Source organism: Strix uralensis, chromosome 5, assembly GCF_047716275.1.
Source record: "Strix uralensis isolate ZFMK-TIS-50842 chromosome 5, bStrUra1, whole genome shotgun sequence".
NCBI classification, from domain to species: Eukaryota; Metazoa; Chordata; class Aves; order Strigiformes; family Strigidae; genus Strix; species Strix uralensis.
The window spans coordinates 73,201,466-73,224,251 of NC_133976.1; the positions used below are offsets into that span (position 1 = coordinate 73,201,466).

General features: G+C 40.2%; 1 protein-coding gene across 12 annotated transcripts in view; it reads left to right on the forward strand.

Moving 5' to 3' along the window:
* WNK1 (WNK lysine deficient protein kinase 1) overlaps positions 1 to 22,786 on the forward strand; it is a 105,390-nt gene that overhangs the window by 77,766 nt on the left and 4,838 nt on the right. For 7 of the 12 annotated variants that reach the window (XM_074871640.1, XM_074871641.1, XM_074871645.1 and 4 more), the window contains 13 exons: positions 682 to 855; positions 1,605 to 1,656; positions 1,817 to 1,957; positions 2,309 to 3,735; positions 6,461 to 6,544; positions 10,975 to 11,061; positions 11,741 to 11,810; positions 13,317 to 13,396; positions 13,920 to 14,578; positions 15,539 to 15,741; positions 16,991 to 17,185; positions 18,439 to 18,531; positions 20,911 to 20,952. In XM_074871640.1, the coding sequence (XP_074727741.1) occupies positions 682 to 855; positions 1,605 to 1,656; positions 1,817 to 1,957; positions 2,309 to 3,735; positions 6,461 to 6,544; positions 10,975 to 11,061; positions 11,741 to 11,810; positions 13,317 to 13,396; positions 13,920 to 14,578; positions 15,539 to 15,741; positions 16,991 to 17,185; positions 18,439 to 18,531; positions 20,911 to 20,952 (3,307 nt within the window). The remainder of the gene's footprint in view (positions 1 to 681; positions 856 to 1,604; positions 1,657 to 1,816; positions 1,958 to 2,308; positions 3,736 to 6,460; positions 6,545 to 10,974; positions 11,062 to 11,740; positions 11,811 to 13,316; positions 13,397 to 13,919; positions 14,579 to 15,538; positions 15,742 to 16,990; positions 17,186 to 18,438; positions 18,532 to 20,910; positions 20,953 to 22,786) is intronic. The other 5 variants (XM_074871642.1, XM_074871647.1, XM_074871643.1 and 2 more) reach the window with 5 other exon arrangements.

Here is a 22,786-nt window from a genome sequence, read left to right on the forward strand (position 1 = left end):
AGTGTGCTGGGTTTGTACTTGTCAAAAAGGAAGCAAATCAGTGACATGGGAGAAATGATCTCTTTGCCACTAACGGCTTTCCGAGAAAGAGGAAGAGGTTGATTCTTGCTGTGTACATGTATTGGCAGTGTAACCAAGTCAATAACATCAAGTCAAGTGTCAAGGAATAGGGAGAGAATACACAGATTTTGCCTCAAAGCTGAAGTGATCCTATGGAGGTATAAGTGTTATGGTTGATTTAAAAAACCAGACCAAACAAAAAACAACACACACCTGCCACAAACAACAAAAACCACAAATATGAGAAGATGAGTAGAAGCAAAATACATGAACTGTGCATCTAAAATGCAGTCACATAGTTAAAAGTGTGCAACCTAATTTAGACAACTGAATATGGAATTTTGTGCTCATTGGTTTCTTGTTGAATATTGAGGAAACTTTTGATTGTAAGACTTTCTGGTTTCCTTTTAATAAGGGTACTATAAGGTATACCCCATATATGTATCTGTCATTGCTCAAATTAAAGCACTGAAGGTTTCTTTAGCAAGTATTCTGCATTGCAAAGGCTGATAGAAGCACATCATTCTTTCTTTTTAATGAACGAGTAACACTAAAAGTAAATTATGGTTATTGTTTTGAAATAATTGGTGGAAAATTATTGTTGTTTTGTTCTCTTTACAGGTGCAGAATGAGTTTATTTTAGCAACCGAGAGAGACTCATTTGTAGAACAGGTACGAGAGATTATTGAGAAAGCAGATGAAATGCTAAGTGAAGATGTAAGTGTGGAGCCAGAAGGTGATCAGGGTTTGGAGAGTATGCAGACAAAAGATGATGGCTTCTTTCCAGGGTCACAGGTATGTAAAGGACAGATTGCCTTAGATATTCGTGTTTTCCATTTTGGGTGGTATGGTTTTGTGATTAGAGCTAGCTAGAAACTGAAACTTTCTTTCATGAGAAATGTCAAAGCTTAATAATTAAATGAAAAGACAAGCAGAGGAAGTTCCATATCATCTTGCTTTTTGACGTGTTCTTCTAACACTTCTGAAGCTGCTGAATCTCCTAAACAGTCCACTAAACAGATAATCTGAAATGATGAGGCTTCTTGGATTTGAGGTTATTGTGAGGTAGGACAGTAAAACCCCCAGCCCTGTGCTGCTCACTAAACACTGAGATCCTGGACTCAGGCTCTCTGCTCAGTGAGAGCTACTAAGAGATTGAATGACTTGGTTAGGAAACACAGGTTTTGAAACTAGTTGCTGGGAATAAGGAGGAGTGACATTTCCTGAATCTCTGCCTAATTTCCACCCAGAATGAGTTTGAAACATCCATTTATCTGCAGAATGTTTAAGGAAATCAGTTGGACTGCCTGTTAACAAAAGAGTGTTTACATCAATTTGTTATATTGATGGTCACTAAGCTGAGAAGCTCTAAAAGCACTGTAGCTGACATTTATCTGGGCAGAATTCAACTAGTTTGGTGATAGTGCTTGGGTCCAAGGTACTGCTTACCTTAAATGCCCACACTTCAGTAAGCTAGCATTTTAAGAACTATCTTGTGGGTTTCTGTTTCAGAATAGAACTTTAAATTTTATCTTACTTTACAGAAATTAGAGTTCAAACAGCCAGATCCTACATCTTCCATGCCACAAAGAATAGGTAAGTCTTTTGTGATTTTTTCAACAGTTACCCTTTTCTGTTTCAGCGGATGGGTGCAGCCAAGTTTTTATTTTGTATGATGGAGTGCACATTCCATATTGCAGGTTATGTATTTAGTTGCAACCATATATCACTAAACATGTAACTTCTTTCTGTTTAGGGGTTCCTCCTAGCTCCTTTACCCAGGTTGTCCATTCTGCAGGAAGACGGTTTATTGTCAGCCCTGTCCCTGAGAGTCGGTTAAAAGAACAGGGCTTTTTCACATCTGCTGTTCCTGGAGGAAAAGAAACTCCAGATATAGGTAAGTTATCTAAATTCTTAAAATCTGATGGCTAGGACATGTTCATCAGAACTGGGAAGTTAACTAAACTGTTCCTAAAGACCTCTTAAAGTACTTAAGGAAGTAAGGAACTGTCTGTGCTGGTAAGAAGTGAGTATAATTTGGGTGATACTATGCACAATTCTCAGAGGGGAAAAAAAAAGCTGATGGGCTGTCTGCAAGACTCTGAAACCTTAATTCTGTATTTTAATGTAAGCCTGGATGTAACTTTTTTTTATTATGCAGAGGGGTAAATGTGATCTTAGTCTAGCAATAGACAGTAATACCGTAATGAACTTTTCTAGGTTGACTGACATTTTTCTGTTCTTCCAGTTGCTGCATCTCCACTACATGGTCCTGGAATGAATCTCTCCCACTCAGCATCATCACTGAGCTTGCAACAAGCTTTCTCTGAGATGGGGCATGCTCAAATGACAGAAGGACCTAGTACAGCTCCTCCAGTGTTTAATCAAACAATTCCACCATTTCCACCTGCACTTTCTACTATGGCGGGCAGTGGTGCACCTCCCGCATCTTTGGCTGCTTCTTCAGTATCTGTTCCCTCCAGCACAGGTGTTTCTCTTCCAGGATCTGTTACTTTGCCTTCAGAAAGTGCAGCTGTTGGAGTTGCACCAAGCACAAGCGTGCCAAGCTCTATTTCTCCACCTTCAGCCTCACAATCTGGACAGCCAACGACTGGTGTCGCTTCCAGTGTGAGCGCCCCTGCTTCTTTCTCCTTACCCACCACATCCCAGCCTGCTCAACCAGTAACTGGAGACATTGCCCCCAGTATCAGCACACCGTTGTCTTTGGCACTGCCATCTACCCAGGTTCCTGGTGTCGCTGGTCTTGGTGTTGTTGCACCAGCTGTGACATCGCAGTCTACTCCTCAGATTGGAAGTAGTATGGCAGCACCACAGACATCTCTTGCCCTGTCTCTGGCTCAGAATGTGGCTTTGCAGCTTCCTCAGCTTAGTAGCAGTGGCTCTGTCTCCAATCTGGCAGAAACAGTAGTTGTAAGTGCTCCACAGTCACTACCTGAGAGTGGGCAGTCTATGGATAAATCACAGCTCTGCAGTGCAGCTGGCTTATCTCTTCCAGTCTCTGCATCTTTATCATCCTCAGTAGCAACAAGCTTATGTGGTTCAGTTACTCAGCCAGTGATACACCCCTTACTTGTCCCATCAGGAATTACATCAACACCTGTCCTACCCCAGATTCCAGGTGCAACACCCATGTTGCCCCAGGTTCCCTTACCTGGTGTCTTACCACAACCAGTCACTAACCTGCCTGCAGTACAGCAAACTTTGATACACAGCCAGCCTCAGCCAGCTCCGTTACCCAATCAGCCTCATACTCACTGTCTGGAGGCTGATGCTGATGCTCAGTCTAAAGCTCCTGGTATTGATGATATAAAGACCTTAGAAGAAAAACTACGGTCTCTCTTCAGTGAGCATGGTAACGTGGGAACAGCACATCCATCAGTATCTCTGGAGACATCGTTGGTAATGGAAACTACAGTTATTCCTGGGGTACCAACCACTGTTGTTGCACCAACTAAACCCCTGACATCCATTAGCACTTGTATACCTCCGAGCAGTTTGCCTCTTGGACCAACTGGCTTGCCAGTGCTGACACCAGTTGCCACTCCCGGGCAAGTGATCACCCCAGTCAGCTATATTTCGGCATCGAGCAGCATTGCAACAGCAGTAGTGAAACCAGGGACCTCTCCTTCAAAGCCCCCTCTTAGCAGGGTACCGGTAAGAAATGCAACATTTGTGTGAATATTCAAGTATTGTAGGAAACAGCCGCCTTGAGCAGAATCCTTTTTATGAAGCAAAATACTTATTCAGGCAGAGGTGTCTTCATTTAATATAATATTGAAAGTTTTATGCTCTGGTTGTTTTTATGTGTCCCAAGAGGTGTTTTATTTTGTCTGTATTGGGGAAAAAAAGTCCAATTCTATCCCGTGCCTCTGAGAGAGCTCTCTAGTGTCACTGTTAATTTTTCCTACTCCTAAACTACAAAGAGTGAGGCAACTGTGGTTTGTTTTTTTGTGGGGTTTTGGTGTTGTTTTTTCAAATAGAATTTGGAAGGCTTGTTTTAAATAGCTTTTTATTTTGTACATGATCATGAGAATGAGACAGGGTGGTTGCATGTTTCACAAAGTAGTCAGGATAGCTTAGCTTTGCTTCTTAGCATCAGCCTGTTCCTTGATGGCAAGAGTGAACCTGACTGAAAGTTTGTATTTTTTTTAAAAAAAAAATCGTCTGCTGCTTATGGGGTGCCTTGGATATGCTTTCCTTCCAAATGTCAGATTTGTGAAAGCAGAATTTCGAGAAGTTTCAAAGATATCTTAAAACAAACTTTTTTGTTCACTTACTGAATTGTGTTCTTCAAACCCTTTCATACAGAGATAGTAATGACTTATAGTAAAAACTTGAGATGTGTTGTGGATGTTGCTACCTGCTCGCTAACCAGATGTATCAATATGTGAAATCAGACTACCTATTTTCTTTTAAATGGCTCCCTGTGTTGGGAGACAGTGCATTTCAGTATTTTTAAGCTATTGGTAGCCCTTCCCTTTTCAAAGTTAAATAAGTTGAAGAAACTTTCAGGTGTTTAACAAGCCAAATATCTTAATACTCACTTCTTTTTGTTTCTGTAATGTTCTTTTCCACTCACCAACACTTTGTGTTGGCCTTTAGCCAGCCTTGCTGTTAACCAGTTTCAGGCCATTAAAATTGAGCTAATGCTCCTAGCATCTCCACTCATTAGTAGTCTTTCCCTTGTACTCTTTATATTCAAACAAAGTAGAAGATTTTTGCCATGGAGGAGCAGGAATATGTGCTAAGGAAGTTGGGAAGGAAATCTAGACACAGAGGCATTAATTTATGTTGAAATGAAGTTGAGAATTAGAAAAGAAAGATCAGAAAATAATAAAAATTGGTATTGGTTCAGGAACAGTTGGAACAGTTAGAAACCTGCTAATTGCAAACCTGTAATTGCAAAGGATTGGATTTAAATGTGTTAAATGTTTGGGGTTTTTGATTGTCAGTTGTGGAGAAACTACCTCCTCTCTGAAGTTTCCACTTATAAATTAGTTTGGTTTTCTTCAAAGTTTAATTTCAGTTTCACTTTCTGTGTTGTTTTTGAGCTTTTAGTTTTCTGGGTTTTACTAAACTCTGCGTGTTTGCATTTTATTTTGTTTATGGCCAACCTGTTAACCTGGGCAGTTAAATGTGTTTAGACTTGTCATGTGAATTTATTTAAAGTATGTTTTGCCTCTTAGTTATAAACTAAATGATTAACTTACCACAGCTTAATTCATCATGCCTCAGAATAGGTAACATCCGTGTGTATGTTCCTAGTGCACAGAAAAGCTGGGGTAATGCAACTTGACGTAGTTCCTGCTGAAACGTTTTGGGGAGGATAGATAATTATGGAGTGTATCTTCACCGGGCAGTTATTACTGCAGTTCGAACCATTAGTTAAGCTGCGGTAACGTGACTGCAAGCTAGAACTGGTTCTGCTTGTTGAGGACTGGGGTAGACTTTGTGCCAGTTACCCATATCCAGCAGTGCTCACTCGTACAAGGGAAGCCAGCTGACCAACGCTATAACTCATAAGGCTATCATGTGTTTCTCAAACTTTAAAGTCATGGTCAAGCCTCAAGATTACAGCTAAGAATAAGAATTCCAAATTGTGTAATGGATCGCTTAATTCCTAGAACTTCCCACTTGCCTAACAATGGAAATAACTAACAGGAATGTGCTATCTGACCTGGCGAGGAGGCTTTGATGCCCTCTTCTAACCTTTCCAGTCTCTCTAACCCCTTCCACATAACCTGGATGACTTCCCCCTACCCAGTTGCATGGCCTAGTCATCTTCTGTTGGTCATCAACAACCTTCAGGTTCAAAAAAAAAGTGATGGATCAAGAGATTGGTGTAAGAGGTCTATAAATCTGCTTCCCAACAAGTGGAGACATCCTCAGGCATGACAGTTCCTGTTCTCAAGTCATGTTGCTTGGAACAGTTTGCCAGAAGCACATAGCTTACTGTTGCTGATGGGCAGTTAACATAGATCTGTTGTAAGGAGATTGAGTGCATTCTTGCACCCTTTTATAAATTAAGCTTCTTGGAAACTTAATTACTTTTTGGAAGAATTGTTGTAGCCTTCTTGCAGACTTGAAAATAATATTGCCAAGATACTTTGCTCCTGGACACAGCAGCTTGTTTAAATTGGAAATTGTGGCTGCTCAAAAATAATCTGGATTAAAAAATAAAACAAAAGCAAACAAACAACTTCCCCTAACTTTGTTGCAGAAGACTCTAAAGACTCTTTGCTAACTCTCCAGGAAGGAAGTCTCTACAGAAGAAAGCGTTGAGGCTTCTGTTGTATGACATGACTGACTGTAGCTTGGTATCTGATCCTTCTGTTGTTTCGTGTCTGATGGACTCGCGTTTCCTCTTCGTTATCCATAGGTGCTACCAGTAGGTTCTGAACTTCCGGCTGGCACTCCATCCAGTGAGCCGCTGCCACCTTTTCCAGGACCTTCACTAACTCAGGTGCTACATGACTGGGCAGATTTTATCTGCTGCTTTTCCTTTCAAAGAGCATGTTTCGATTAAACTCTCCATTGCATGTTATTAATGTCTTTGGTTTTCTTTCTTTTGACCGAGTAACCCCTTTTGTGTAACTGTAGCAGCAGCCAGAGTCACTTCAGCACTGGATGTGTAGCTTGCCCTTTGGAATGCTGTACCCAGTGTCTGAAGTACACTGAAGCTTGGGTTTTTTTAGTGTGTTAACCTGCACTTTAGAGGGTGGGTTTTCTTAAATATAACACAGGTGAATGTGTGCATAAAACTCGAACCTGTTTTCTTCTTGAAAAGGGTATAGTTACAAAATAATAGCTCTTTAGGGAAGCAGCATATACTGCAGTTAAATTTTAATGAAAATGCTGGCTTTGCAAATTTCTGTTTCGTTTTTCTGTGGTTATTACTACACTCTGATTTCACTAGGCTTTCAGATTTGCAAAAGGTATTTGAAGCTCCTGATCATAAACATGAGTTGAAATGTAACAGCGGCTTCCCTTGCTCAGGTTCTGTCCTTGTATGCAATAGTTAGCCTGGATATTTTGTGTGTAAATTGGACAGGTGATCAGCTCAAGACCACAAAGACTAAATCTGTCTTCTCTTCTGTTTAAAAAGTAGAAAAAAATCCCCTGTAATTGAAAGAACTGTATTAAGACAGAACTTTTATGGATCTTCTAAATGCTGTGCAATGAGATGTACCATGGGAACACTACACTTCAATACGCCAAGAAAAGCTGAAAAAATAACTGAACAACACCCATGAGACCATGAGATAGTTGTGCTACTTTTGATAGAAGTTTGTGAATAAACACAAAGATGGCTTTCTATAGTATTATATTAAAGTACGCTTGGCACAGAATTATCACCCCATTTTTATATTCAAACCTGTAAACAAGATATGATTCAAGTGGGTACCTAGTGGTGACTACATAAGGCTTAGAGTAATTTTGTGTTAAATCTAGTGCTTCCTGCGTACATGTGCTTCTTATAGAATTAACCTCTTCCACCCGTGGCTTAAGTCCACAGTGAATAGTTCTGCAATATATATCCAAAAGCTATGCTTGAGTTGGAGTCTGTCCTTTTATGGAATGGAATTATTCACTTAAGTCCTAACTATAATTTTAAAGTAATTCCAATAAAATAGCTACAGTATGAAAATTTGTACAATACTTATTAGTATTATGGCCTGATTTCTTTTTTGTTCTCTTGACCACTGAGAATTTTCATGCAGACTGAGCTAATGATAAAGTTTTCTCCGTAATACTCTGGTAACGTTCTCCTCCTCATCTCATGCGATGGAGCTCTTGAATTCAAGTTTCACCTGTGGAAGGGAATTTAAAACAAACTTTAAAAGTAATTTTAGTTCTTTGTTCCTTTTTTGGGGATTTACAGTAGCTTGATGAACTTCTATCTGAAAGGATTTAAGCTGACTCATACAAAGGAATAGTGTTAGAAAATCACAAATTCAAACTGTGCGAAGGCAGCTTTGGTTAATGAACTGCCATGGTTCATGTTCTTACAGCTAAAACTGTAGAAACTGATTTTCATGTAGTAGGGTACTGATCTTCAAAGATACCATTGGAAGAGTATTGCCATTTCTGTCTTTCAAATGTGAGAACCACGGTATTATCTGGTTCTAAAGACATGAGTAGAGTTAAGCAGCAGGGCATGTTAGCTGCTTTCGTGTGGTTTTATGTTGGCTATGACATTAGTAGTCCCTTTTTAACTATTGCAACTTTTTTTCCTCCAGTGCTCTCTGTGCAGAAGCTCTGTCTTTATTCAGCAGTTTCTCTAATTCTCCCAGTAAATGTAATTATTTTGTGATCTCTTAAGAATATCTCTTAGACAAAGTTTACGGAGAGTATGACCTGGAGGTTAGAACGGAAACAGTCTAGTGGACCTATGTTACATCCTGTCTATTCCTGCTCTTCCACCTTCTTGGTCTTCAAATAATGGAGCAAATGCAAATCAGTGATGTTAATCAAGGAGTCCTCACAGATGGCCTCTGTGTCCCAAACTACTTGTTGGTTGTCTCTTCTTTTTTAATTAAAGCATGTTTGAATCTTCTGTAAGCAGTGAGAATCAATCCACTACTTGGAAAGTATTTTTCAGTGTGAAAAGGCAGAAATTTGTGCTCTTTATGTAAGAAAACTATGAAAGTGAACATATGGCTCTTGAAACCTGTCATGAAAGGACTGCTGCTGTATTTGGTTTTATGCAGTTTCTTTCTAGCAGGCTGAATGAGGGCCATATTCCTGCTCTGTGAGTAAGCAGGAAATGGTATCTTTAGCCTCCAAACTAAGCAAGAAGCTGAATGACTTATGTAGAGCTGTAAGATGGTAGAGTTAGCAAGCAACACTTCTTTTTCCCTTTGACTTCTGGAGGCACAACCTGGTTTATGCCTTTCAGCCAGTTCTTCCTGAAGCATGGTTTTGGTGAAGAGGAGACTACAGTTTGGTGATAATTCTTATAGGCATTCTTACCATGAGCAAGGGTGGCAAAGGGATCTGGAGGCAGCTAGTTAAAATCGGTCACGCTAAGTTCATAGTTCTTTTTATTGTCATTTCTTGGAACTGGGTATATTAGTAATGTTTTCCCCCAAACTCAGAGCACTTGTAGACACTTCTGTGACTCAAGTCACTGTACCACTGCAAAAGGCTTCTTCCTGTTTGTCATAGGTATTTCTGGCAGGATTTGTGGTATGGAAGAGTCACAAATATAGATCCCTTGCTTCTTGTCCTTTGCAAACAGCTTACCTAATTTCACTTCTCATTTGAACTCTAAAGCCTGTCTAGAAGTGAGACAAAATTGGAGGAGACCAACTGCATCAAATCTAATTGACTGTTAAGAGCATTTGCTGCTATCACATAATACTAGCTGGAAAAATACTGGCTTGTTTTAAAGTAGATAGGCTTGCCTTCCTTACTGCTTCTGTCAGTAGCTCATTACACAACTTTTTTTTTTTGGTCTTAGTATCAGACTCCTAATTTGCAGACAAAGTACATGTCATCTCAAGACCAGTTTTGGACAGTTTGTTCTTTAGTCGTAAATACCTGTTCTATTTATTCCTTAATTGCTTTTTAAAGTGTATTTAGATTAATTTTTCAAGCTTCATTTTGGTACACTTGTTCCACAAGGAAATCTTTATTTCCTGATCATTCTGATATCTCAGCTTTTTGTTTACTTGAAGCAAATATCTTCTTGTGAGCATAAGTGATGAGAATTACATTGTATTTCAGGTGAAATATCCTATTTATTTTACAGTATGATTGAATTAAATGTCACTTGTCTGCTTAGCATTTGGATTTCTGAATGGAGTCGTAGAAGCCTGCATCGTCCTGTGCTTTTTTTTTATTTGGAGGGAATTGGTACAGTGTGTATTGTTCTTAGGTTTTATGGTTGTGTTTTAAAATCCACAATTCAGGAATAATGCAATCCTGGCAACCCGTTGAAAGCATCTTTATGCTATTGTGTACTTCTAACTTTCATTTTTTTGAAAGTGGAAGGTAATGTTTTTATGTTGCCATGACCTCAGCTTCAGTTCTAAAAGCAGATCTAGTTTTTTAATACAAAAGACTTGGAAAGATTAATGATACTAAAATTTGGATGGAAATTTCTACTCCATAGGGTCAGAATTGCAAATTAGCGATATCTGCCAACACTTTCTTCTTCCATATGTACCTTATGGGTATGGCCCTAATTAATAACTCTGAGTGAATCTGAACTTTTCTTATCTTTAAGATATTTTTAGGTAATTCTTCTCTTCCCTTCCCCAATTCAGTTGGCCAAGTTTGAAAAACATCTTGGATGTCAACTCAGAGTTGAACTCTAAGTAATAAGCATACTTGAGAGAGATTCTGCCCCTCTCCCTTTCTCCTCTTCAAGTCAGTCCATCCAGATAGCTTCTTTGAGGGAACTTATAAATAGTTGTTTTGGTGTTATCCTCCAATCTTGCTTTATCCAGGCTTGCTTTTGAAATTATGGGCATCTTTTTGAATTTGTCTGTAATTTTTTTTTTCCTAGTTGACTTACTTTCTTCAAGATTTTGTATAATCCATAATACAAATTACCTCTGTTATTCTCCAACCAAAAAATATAGAACTTGGAGGCTTGCAGCATCTTTGCCTAGTTCTTAAGAGTGGGAATGCAAACTTCATGCTAACTGTGGGGAAAACAGAAATTTCAGTTAATGCTTCTTTTATGTTTTTTACCAAATATGTTGCTCAGATTGCTTCCAGTCTTATTGTGCTATACATGTTAAATGTAAACATATAGGAAGGGAACTTGGTAGAAGTATGGAAGTTGTACTGACTGCTTTAAATTTCAGTATTAAATATGTCTGTTTCTCAAATGTGGTGTATTGCTCCTGAGCTGGGACAGCTCTTTACTCTTTCCTTTCTCAGTCCCAACAGCCACTGGAAGATCTGGATGCTAAGCTGAGAAGAACTCTTAGTCCAGAGACGGTTCCAGTGACATCTGCTCCTGCCTGTGTACGTTTGCGTTGTTGACAGTTCAGTACTCTTGAAAAACTGTAGTGCTTTCTCAAGGTTGTGCTCTTAAGTCACTGCCTTTAATATCAGTACACCAGTCTTTAGACTTTTAAAAATAAAAATGAAGAGTCGTCTTTCAGTTTGAGGGACTGAGTCAGCCGAAATGGGAAAATCTGTATGTTGCAATAGGTTACGTATTTCCTGAGGCTGGTTTTGGTATTAGTTCTTAATCCAGCTTTTCTAGTGATGTCATTAATGTCACCAAACTAGAAGGGGCAGTGACTAGGGAATAGAGGGAAAGAGCACTAAACAAGTGCTATGTGATATGTCAGTCTTAATTTGAAAGGGATGTTTAAAGTGTGACTCTGAAATTTTAAAGAACTGTAATAATAAACTTTAATACAAAGTGAAGATAATGATGACAATGTGATCTTCAAGTGGCTACTTATGCATTAATTCTGCAAAGCAAAAGGGGATGTTCTGCTATAAGGCGTGCAAAATCTCTTGCTGGTGTTGCTTGCTTTGGAGGTTAAAAACTTGTATTTGTCTTGTCATGGGTCATACTTTGACCCTGGTAGAACTAAAAGATTATGTAATATGCACTATGGTGGATTTGTTGGCATTCAATCAAATTGCTGATTCTTTTAATTTTATTTTGTTGTCCCCCTTGAACCTGTAGTCTGTGCCCTCAGTAGCATCTACAACGGTTACCGGGCTGGTGTCCACAGCAACACAGTCTCTGAAGGATGGTAAGATAGCTTTGATTATTTTAGATGGTTTCTCAGCATAGATATATAATCCAAAATTGAACAGACTGGCAACTTCAAAGGATATAGCCTTTTTTAGTAAGTCATACAATGGCAATCCCTTAATGATCATATTAGTATTTAGTACCTAGACTGAAATTTTCCACTGTAGGCCAGGAGAGGGAAATGATATATGCACATTATAGTAACTCATTTAGGATTTAAAGTTGTCCAAAATGCTAAATTATGACTTGTAAAGAATCTCCAGTATCCTCCTAAGGTAGAGCTTTAGGATTTGAAGGAACTGTTTTGTCTTGTGTTATGCTATTGGCAACAAGAGTAAGACTTGTCATTTTGCGTCATCGTGCTGCATTCTCTATGTAGGATACCTCTTCCTAACGTAAGAGTGTTACTTTCTATTTAAATAGAGAAGTGAAGGTTAAACTACTAAAGCTTTAAGAAAAGTAGGAGGAAAACCAGACTCCCTTCTGGCTGCTTCAGAACAACTGAAGGTTGACTGGATGATCAATAATTGATGTCTAAATGATCAATGACTTTCAAATCTAAATGAGTTCAGTTGTTGGTGGGGGGAACCCAACAACTTGAAAAATAGTCTGAGACTTTCCTGTCAGTATTCCCCTAATTGCTTTAATTTTAAAAAAATCTTCCATTTTTAAAAGAAACTGTTAATGTGGTACTAAAATTATTTCTGAACTATCTAGTAAACATTATTTAACTTGCACATGCCTCTGAAGTTCAATGACAGACCTTCAAAAACTAATAAAACCAGTAGGAAAATAACGTTCCCATTTTGGTATGTCAGTAGTTGAACTATAGAACTCATTTGTCTGCTAGAAAATGAGTTGGGTTTTGCCAGCTAAAGTTTAGAAGGTAAAAGTAAACAAATGGGGAAGTTGCTTACTAAACACAGCAAGCTGTCCAATAGAACTGTTTTAAAAATAGAATGTTATTTCTCAGCTTTGTAACCTTATGCTGCCAGTGCATACAGCAACAAAATTAGGAGCTGACACCTAAGAATCCAGCTCTGAAAGCTTCAGATAGACTGCTTTGAGTAAATGTGGTTTATAGCATTTCTTCAGCTTGCCACTTCTCTATTAATAAATTGTCCCTAGTGTTTGTGAAATTTAGGTAGTCAGTGTGGGTATTGAATTAAAATAAGCTTTTTCTTACATAAATTTCAGTTCTGTTTTTTGTTCTTTGGCTATTTCATATTGCTGTTTGAAATCAGTGTGCTTTTTTTACTGCTATCTAAAAGTGCACTTTTAGCAAGTATACTGTGCAGGGAAACTCTATAGAAAAATACTTCATTTTAACACTGTGGTTTGATATTCTATATGGTAAAATTGAAAAAAGAGATCAGGTTCCATGAATCCAAAGGCCTGTTAGGAGTTAACAGATAGTTGAGTTTGAAGTAGGTAAAAACAAATGGTTGGAGCTCAAAGAACATCTTGCTTGTTTTCTTCTTAATCCTATTCTCCTTTTCCTTAGCATCAGCATCATGTAGTGGAGAGAGCAGTGCTATGGCTACCACAGCAGGAGCTGGTGTTCTTAAGATGGGACGGTTTCAGGTAGGAGATGTTAAACTGATTTGGTTATTGATACAGGATCTTTGAGCAGTTCCTGTGTAGTGCCAGCTCAGTGTGCCTCATGGTGGGCTTTTCTGTTGGGAAGTCCAGTGGTTTGTGTACATGCTGTTTTCATTCAGGGCAGAGGTTGCACTAGATGATGCAGGTCTAGAATTGTGAATCCAGCATTTCATCCTGTCAGGCCTTAGCTGTGTAACTGTTGGCCTTAGTCTTTAATGTTAGTTTCTTTTTGGCTAACAATGCTGGAATGGTCACTGTATTATGTCCTGTTAGTGAAAGAAGTCCCCTCTGACTCTGCTGTGTTTCTTGGAGTTAATCCTCTATATTACTTAAAAGTACTATTTTGTGTGACAGTGTTTTACCTGGAAGGAAGCAGTAGCTTGCTTTGTGGCATACCAAGGAAATGAGTTATTTTCCTTTCGGATGCATTTTACTATTCAGGTAAATAAAAGCGTCATGTTAAGGAAGAACTAAGAAAGTCTGCATGACTGCGTTTCTATTCTAGGTATCCGTGGCAGTGGATGATGTGCTAAAAGAGGGTGACAAACCTGAAACTAAGCCGGTGCAATTTGAAACCACCTCCACTGATTCTTCATCTCTTTCTGGCAGTAGCCCAGAGAGTACACTGGTAAAGCAGGCTGGCAGTCGGAAAAGCGAGGCTGTCGCTGACTCTTCCTTGGATGTGGTAGATGGCGTTCCTCAGACAGTTCCTGTGCTGCAATTACCAGTAGATGTTGGTCAGCCTACTAAGGTAGGGCGCTTTCAGGTAACAACAACAACGGATCAAGTGGGGCGCTTTTCGGTGTCAAAGACTCAGGATGAGGTCAGCTGTGCAGAGAAAGAGCCAATGACGCTTCCTCTCTCTGTGGGCTTGGAACAAGTTGCTTCTTCAGCTGCAGCTCCGAAGAAAGAGTTGGAGTCAAGGCAGTCTCCACACATGAACGGTCCGTCCTCTGAACCGGAGGCCGCCTTCTTAAGTGGGATGGCTAAGGATTTGGATGATGGCTCGGGGAGCCCAGACTCCCTCCAGCCCCTGGGGTCAAAGATCAGCCTCCCCGTTCAGAGCCTTAGCAACTCGTTCAACTCTTCCTACATGAGCAGCGACAATGAGTCGGATATTGAAGATGAAGACTTGAAATTGGAACTCCGTCGGTTACGGGAGAAGTAAGGCTTTTTTCCTTGTGTGGTTGTGTATGAAATTTATGTAACAGGGTTAATATGAATTTCAACTGTACTTTACTTTTCACAAAGAACAAAAGTAAACTTCTTTAAAAGACTCAACCTTTGCTAAGTGTCAGGACCCATTGTCAGTGTTTATGTGGGAAGTAAGATCCTTCAGTGGGAAAGTATTACACAGTTGTTACAAAGGTGTATATATGCTTGCTGTGCTTAATTTTCTAACCTGTAACCTTGTATGTATTTACATGTAGATTGTTTGCTGCACTGTGGATAAGACTGCAGATGTATAGAAACTTTTGCATATCACTGAAGTTTAGTAGTTAGTGGAAATAGTGGTGTCTCCTTTGAAAATGTCACTCAACTCTGCATTTCTAATATGCATTTCTGGCATTTCTAATGGTTCTCCTTTTCCTGAAGAATCTTTGTTGGATTAGAAAAAAATTTTAGAAGTCAAGATGACCTGCTAATTTATTTATACTGTAAGCTGAACTTTTTTTAGGGCAGCTTGGCAATTTTAAATCTTGTGTATGCAACTGCTCTGAAAAAAAACCTAAGGTAATACAAATGTAGAAGCTTCCAAGGCCATATGTCACAGAAAATGAGTAATCTAGCTATTCCTTGTAGCATTTCAGTGCTGAATGATTTGATCTTGTACAATCGGTGTATGTTCTAGTTTGTACTTCCTTTTATCCTGGTTTTATGATTACAACATTGGCAACTTTTTGTTGGAATTCTACCCAGGGTTAGAGCACAGTGGAAAATGGCAAGTGTTCTACCATGTGTGTTCAGTGGTTATTTGTGGAAAAGACTTATTTCCTTCTTTCTTAAATGTTAATGAGAGTTTGACCAAAGAAGCTGGTCAAGCTTGACTGGAGGGGAGGGATTGTATGCATGCATCTATATACATATAATTTTTGTAAGTCATACTCTTTTGTAACTTATTAGGCACCTTAAAGAGATCCAGGAACTGCAGAGTCGCCAGAAGCAGGAGATTGAGTCACTATACATGAAATTGGGAAAGGCCCCACCTGCAGTAATTATTCCCCCGGCTGCACCCCTTTCGGGAAGGAGGAGACGACCTACTAAAGGAAAAAGCAGCAAGTCCAGTCGTAGCAGCTCCCAGGGAAATAAAAGCCCCCAGCTATCAGGTAGGACTTCCTTCAGTTTTCTGAGTGGATAAAACAGACAAGGTACCATCTCTCATTCCTAGATCTATGTCTGTGTGTCTGTCTCTCTGTCTTGTCTTTTGGAAACGGGAGTGGGGAGGTGTGTGTCCCAGTTCTTCCATTGCCTGGAGTTCTGGATCATTTCTGAATTTGTGTTTGCTATTTGGTAGACTTGTGACTTTTGCAATCTGATGAAAGATACCATTACATTGTTCTGTAAGAGCAGTTTTAAAGTTGTGATTTGATTTGTTAGAGGTTGTAGGGCTTGAACTAAGAAGAAAAGTGTAAATTTACAGCATGGGGAAAAACTTTGATTTATTTTTTTTATTTTAAGATAACTGTTCTTGTTGCCTCCTGAAACTGATTTTGCAGAATGGGGCTGATCTCTTCAATCATCTTCAGAGATTTTTTTTTTCCTACTTTAATAACGCTTAAGTATGGTATCACTAGTGTCCTTACACTTCAGAAACTTAGTCACAGTTGATGGATGTTAAAGTAGTGCTTTTTTTTGAATGGAGCTGCAATTTTTTTGTACTTAAAAATTGAGAAACAGTTTCAGTTGTTAATGGTTTTAGTAAATAAGAAAGCCTTTTTATAATAAACAGAACTCAAAAGTAGTTCTATTTACTGTTTGAATGACATGGATGTCAGATGCTTGCTGGGTAATTGTAGATACCTCTCAAATCCTGTAGCCCTGAGTAAACAATAATGGAGGGCCAGCACTGTGAGCGGAAGTAGGTGTTACTGCTTCCTGCACATTCACTTTGGTGGTTCCATGTCATGCTGCAGTTTCTGTATCCAGTCACCCTGGCTGCTCACTTCTGTGTTGTTCTGTGATAGAGGAGCTATGTGTGAGCATGTGACAGTAAGCTAGCACAGAGTTGCCTTAAAACTTAAGTAAAGAAGAATTTTTCTAGTCCTACTACTTTCTCAAAAACTAGAGTAGTTCCCTCCCCCTGCTTCCCCCTGTCTTGCATGGATTGTCATGCTTGACCAGAGGATGATATCCTTTTTTCCCCCCTACCACAGCACTTTGTCCTGTATCACTAGCGTAGTAGCTCAACTGATCATTTGAGTTACTTGGTAAGGATTTCACTCCCTAGTAAATGTTCCAGTCAAACTTCCCTCTGTTTTTTTTCCCCTGTCCCTTGGGAGCAGTGGCAGAAGCTTCAAAAAATGATGTGGGGAAACTGAAACGTTAAATGATTTCTTGCCTTCCTTCTTCCTCTAGGCAATCTGTCAGCTCAAAGTGCACCATCAGTCTTGCCCCCACAGCAGACTCTTCATCCTCCTGGTAGTGTGCCAGACACTGGGCAGAACCATTTGTTACAGCCCCTCAAACCTTCACCTTCTAGCGAAAATCTCTACTCTGCCTTTACCAGTGATGGTGCCCTTTCAGTACCAAGCCTTTCAGCACCAGGCCAAGGTAAGACTTTAAATGGAATTAGTGTCGAGTCTTGCACCTTTGTTACTGGTGAACGAATGATCACCTTGGTGATGCTTGATTTTTAATACATAGCATAAAGTAGATTGGTAGTCTCCGACCTTTGTGTGGAGGCTTGTAAGGGTGTGTTTTGCATGTAGATTTCTACCTTCTCTGTGAGGTTGTTGAAGTAATAAATACGTAGTGCATGGCCCTGTCTGCTGTAATGAAAGCACCGAGGAGAACACAAAAGAGTGCAGTGTGGTGGTGGCAAGCAATGTTCTGCTGACCTGGGGGAAAGGTATTGGCTGAGAAGATGGGGAGACAGATGAGAACGGGGGGTCAGAAATGTGAAGTGAGACTAAGGAAGGGGCAGAGCAGCTTTGGTGTTAACAGAGAATTGAAATGGTAGGAGATTTCTGAAGACTCAGAATCCTTTTAGACTTCCAAATTGCTTTGGCTGTTTCTGGAATTTTTAACAATAAAAGGTAAAAAAGGCTCATGTTCTGCAATTGTGAGTTAAAGAACCTGGAAGGAAGAGTTAGTGTAGGAGGACGGGATGGTAGGAATAATAAACTGTTCATTTACTAAATTTACTCAAGTTGTGGATTAGTACATTACCAAATAATTTCTCAGACGTAGCTCTGATTTATTTGGTAGGGAAGACTTTTTTTTGCTTGTCAGTCATTAAGGGGATGATAGCTTGATTCCTTTACTTCTCTGAACTTGGCTGTTCCTTTTTTTTTTCCCCCTTGAACATCTTTTTGAAAAGCTTTGCCATGAACTGACTGAGTACACCAATTCTCGTGTGTGTGTGTGTGCTGAAATTTGAGAAGTACAGACAGAAAATAGAAACAAACTTCTTGGAAGAATTTTCTTCAGAGGTTTTTTTAATGAATTGTTTCAAGTATTCTGGAGCTATTTCAATCGTCTCCCTGTATCTAGAGTTGTTCAGTATGGTTTTATAATTGGATACTTTTGCCAGGATTTGGCTTTCCTATAGATCACAACCCTATTATTGGGCTATGTGCTAGAGAGTAACACTGCAAACTTGGCCTAATGACTGGAGGTATTGGAGGGAGTTCCTTCACTCCGTATATTGTCTACATACTCTTTGGTCCACACTTTGAGGCTTATTCTTGTGTGTCATGTTAATGCATTTCACCCTTCCAACCTCAAGTTGCTAACATCTTGTAGTGGTGTTCTGTCTCTTCTCCTCTCCTTTCTCTGTTCTTCCCGTTTTTGTTTTCTCACAGGCTGTGCGAAGTTTAACTGTGCATCTGAGAGAGTGACGTTCAAGCCTGGTGGCAGGAGGACCCGATTTCTGAGTACGCCCTGCTTGGCTCTTTGTGTGTAACACCTTTACTCCTTCCTTGTCTGTTTTCTGTTTTGCCTTTTTTTTTCTGCTGCTTGGATCTGTTTCATGCAGCCCATTCTCATCTGCCACCTTGTATTCCTCTCATTCCATGGCTCAGCTGAGCTGCTCTTAGCACACCTTTAGAAGTTTGGGTTCTCGTGTTGGGTATTCTCTGTTGTTAAACTCATAATAACAAGCACTCATTTTCTCTAAGCTTTTGGTGGAAACTTTCAGAACAGTTCAGTGAAATAACAAACTGGGGAGAGATAAGAAGTTGTGGGTGCATGGGTATTTTCTTTTGGCCTGCCTTAGTAATTATGCTTCGGCATATGTTAACTGACAATAAGACTTGGAGGGGAGGTAGTCTTTCTAGTGGAACAGCAAGAAAGATTTGTTTTCCAAATTATTCCTTTGCTGGACACTTCTCTAAGTGATGGGGGGAATATGTTGACTTCCTCCAGCAGTATGCTTGCTGTGCAAGTTGTATGTGTTTTTGCATGTTCTCAGCACTAGTGCTGATTACAGTGCAGAGCATTGATGCCACCTGTAGGCAGTTAATATTGACTTCTTATGTTTGTTAGCAGACAGACAGCTAAAGTTTGAAGTGTTAAGGGGTTTAAAAATCCTTAGATAATATTTTCAGGCAAACTCAAAAGATCCTTACCTACTAATGGGCCCAGGTTTAGAAGTTTTTACTGTGAATAGGAGACACAGTAAATGTGTGCCAAATAGCAGTAAAGGTGGGTAAATAGACATCTTCAGACATCCTGTCAACCCTCACGAGTTACCTTGCAGCTCTTTTCAAAATCCTTTTGTTTGTACTTACATTAAGCCAGACTTAAAAGAGAGCCTCAAACTTCTGATGTGATTGAAGTAATCATATGCTTGAGCTGAGGCTGCTGATGTGATGCTTTTTATTGGGAGTGCTGCAACATCTCCCATGCTGCTTCTGCAGGCTGGACCCTTTCAATGTCCAACATTTGTTTTCCACCCTCTGGAATGACTTGATATGATAGAGCTTTAAGTGCTGTAAAGAGACCTTCAGTCGCTGCACTGCATGACAGTACCACGCATCTGTAGCATCTGTGTCTCTGCAGTTGACAGCGGCACAGCTGAGCCAAGAGCTGTGTGGGGGGACTGGGCCTGGCCTTCTGCAGAGACAGCTGCAATGCAACCACCTCCATCCTCTGAGAGAGGGAGTGAGTCAGAGGGAGGGGAAATTTTTTCCTGGCTGCTCAGTTTTGCAATGATGCCTCTATCCCACTTCATTGGATTTGGGGATATATATATACACACACACACACACTAATGGTATTTAATTTTTCAAATTGAGCAGTTTTAAATGTTTTTGCAAGCTATGTTAATGTGCAGGTGTGCACTAACTGATATCTGCAGTCTCAAGATTTATGACTCCTTTCTTGGAAGAAGTTAAATTCTTACCAAAGCTAACTTTTAAAAGTCATCTTTAGTCTGGCCTGTCTTTTTTTGAGGTAGGGAATAATAAAGAACAGCCATTCTGTTTCTAGAATTCACAATGAACTGGGTGTATGAGAGGATCATTTACTTATAAGGCCTTGGCTTGCTGCAAATTGGCCATCATCTGGCTATAAGAATACTTTGGCATGTATATCTCTTGCTTATGGGACTGGTGCTAAGGGAAACGGATTCCTTTTGAAAAGCGTGTTGTAGCTGTCCTGTAAAAGCAGGTAATACTTGGCATGGCGCAGCTTGGCTGGCACTTGGCTTATTGCAGGTTGCTTGCTCCCTGGAGTCTTGTCCTTGAAATGCTATTGCAGACTGTGGTGGAGAGTGACAACTGGAGAAGATGCTGGGTTAGAATCAGCAGTGTTGAGGAAACAGTGCAGTAATTGATGCTTTTAACTGTACAGCTGGAGAAACAGAGTGGTACAGCTTGGCAGGGAATGTCTGAACTATTCCATGGATTTGTGAAAATAGGGTGACAAAGTAAAAGCACTTGACCTATCAACTAAATTGTTCTCATGTTGTAAAATGGTCAAACTTAGTTGTAAAATGGTTCATATGTCCTGACAAGAATGTAAGATGTGCTTGCTTTTCCTTTAGTGGTAACAGTCAGTTGTGACAGTAATGTCTCTTGACATTCTTCACCACGGTGTGGCAATTCTAAAGAATAAATGTAGGAGGCTGGGCCTCTTCTCTTTCTGAAAGTACAAGTCATTAAACTGTCAGACCAGTCTTTGGGTTTTTCCTAGAATGTCCCAGTAGTGACTACAAGAGCCCTGCTGTGCTGTGTTCTCTGTTTCTCGCCAAGCTTTTTGTACTGTTTGCTGATACTAAACATTTCTCACTGTTTCTCTTATCTTTAACAAATTACTCTCTCTTTGTGCTTCAGGGAAGATGGTGAAAAAAGTCTGTCCTTGCAACCAGCTCTGTAGTAATTATCTTATTTCTGTTATCTCCGATTCCCGAGTGTAAAGCTATTCATCAGCTTTTCTGGTCACCGAAGCCTTACCTCCCTGACTCTGTCTTCAGCACAGCATCTGTCTGTCTGTGTTACGCCCTCTAATGTGTACTCTGTCGTTAGTATACTGAATAGTCTGGCTATTACTCTTGCAGACAAGTGGAGGCAGGCAGAACCTCACCTTCACTGTGGAACTCCGCTCATCGCTAATGAGAGCGACTTGAGCATCAGGGTCAGTTGCTCGCTGTAATGTGCCAGATTTGTACCTCTGAGCAGCTGGTTTGTTTACAGATCTGATGGGGCTTGGCACCTCAGTGATGGATCCAATTGCAGACACTCCTTCAACATTGTAAGAGTAAGCCATCAGAGATCTCCAGTGTGTCTCCCAAAGCAAGAGATGTTTAGAAAAGCCCGTGTATGCTCATGTCATTTAAGACTGTTTTAAAGGTGTCTTTTGACTGCTGGTTTATGGGGGGAAAATAAAAGGACAGAATGGAGGCATTATAGGTAGCGGGCTGGAGAGGGAGAAGCCTGTTTCACTTCAGATCCTTCATGTCAGAGCAGAACTGGGGACGGCTGCTGTGACCGAGCAGGAATGTGGGGGGTTGTTTCCATTGAATGCTACAAGTTGAAGCACTTCCTTTTCAGGCTCTTTTGGACGGCAGTTTCTGCAGGTGGTGACTACGTCAGAGCTAAAATGTGAAATTCCTGAGAAGTTGTTTTTTTAAATTGACATTACTTGGGAGCTTTAGTAATTGTATAGTTTACCTATAATGGTGCAGGCTGGTCTGTCTGTGACCTGAAATAGGAGCTCCCTAACAAAATTGCTTTTGGAAACAAAGCTGTCGCAACTTCCCACCTTTCCCATCCTGGACCAATCCAGTCCTTTTCTAAATACTTAAACTTTCCTAAATGATCTTTCACATCTTCAGCTGAATGCATTGTAGTATATACCTTGCTTAATTCTGCCCCTTCTGTGGCCTGAGGAAGCTCTCCAGTGTAGGTCCAGGATCCAGCGTGCTTACTGATTCAAGTGGAAATGTGAAGTATCAAAAGCAGAAACTGGCCATCAGGAAGAGGCTGGGAGCGAGTGTGTCAATTGCTGCATGAACCCTCACGGTGGAATGTGATTATTACTGGTTTTGGCAGTTCTCCCCAAGTACCTCTTTCTTGCTTTTGCCTCATTTGCCTTTAATTTCACCTTTCACATCATTGCTTTTATTAAATAATTGTGTTCTGAGCCCTTTCCACATGATGCATGCTTAAGGTTCTTGTTGTTTTGCTGTAGATTTCCTTGCCACTTTACAGTGTGTTCCTATTACTCTTCATCTGTGCTGCAGCTGCACACCCTGGTCAGGGAACCTCCTTCTTTCCGCGTGTACTGTTGCATGTGTCTGCCTGCCTGTAACAACTGCTGCCCCACCTGCGGGCACCCTGACTGGGAGCCACTGCCGTGCTTGAGCGGGAGCCGGTGGGAGGGATACGTATCCTTCCCTCCTCAGCACTACTAGAGGCAGTAACACTTTTGCTTATTTGTCCTGCATAGTAAGTACGTCACCTTCCTAATTCACTCCTCGATATGAAACATTCCTGCAGGGGTTTGGAGCCAGTTCTTTGATATGGTGGTTGCAAGGAATGTGGCTGATAGCCGGGGAAAGTGGAACAGATGAAGTAGCTGTCAGGCAAGAGACAGCAACTTCGTCATTTGGCCTTTGCAATAGAGAGACGATTTTCATTGCTGGATTTTTGATGCTCCACTTCTAATCAGTTTGCTTCAGAAATGTCTGCCACAGACTCAGGGTTTTTT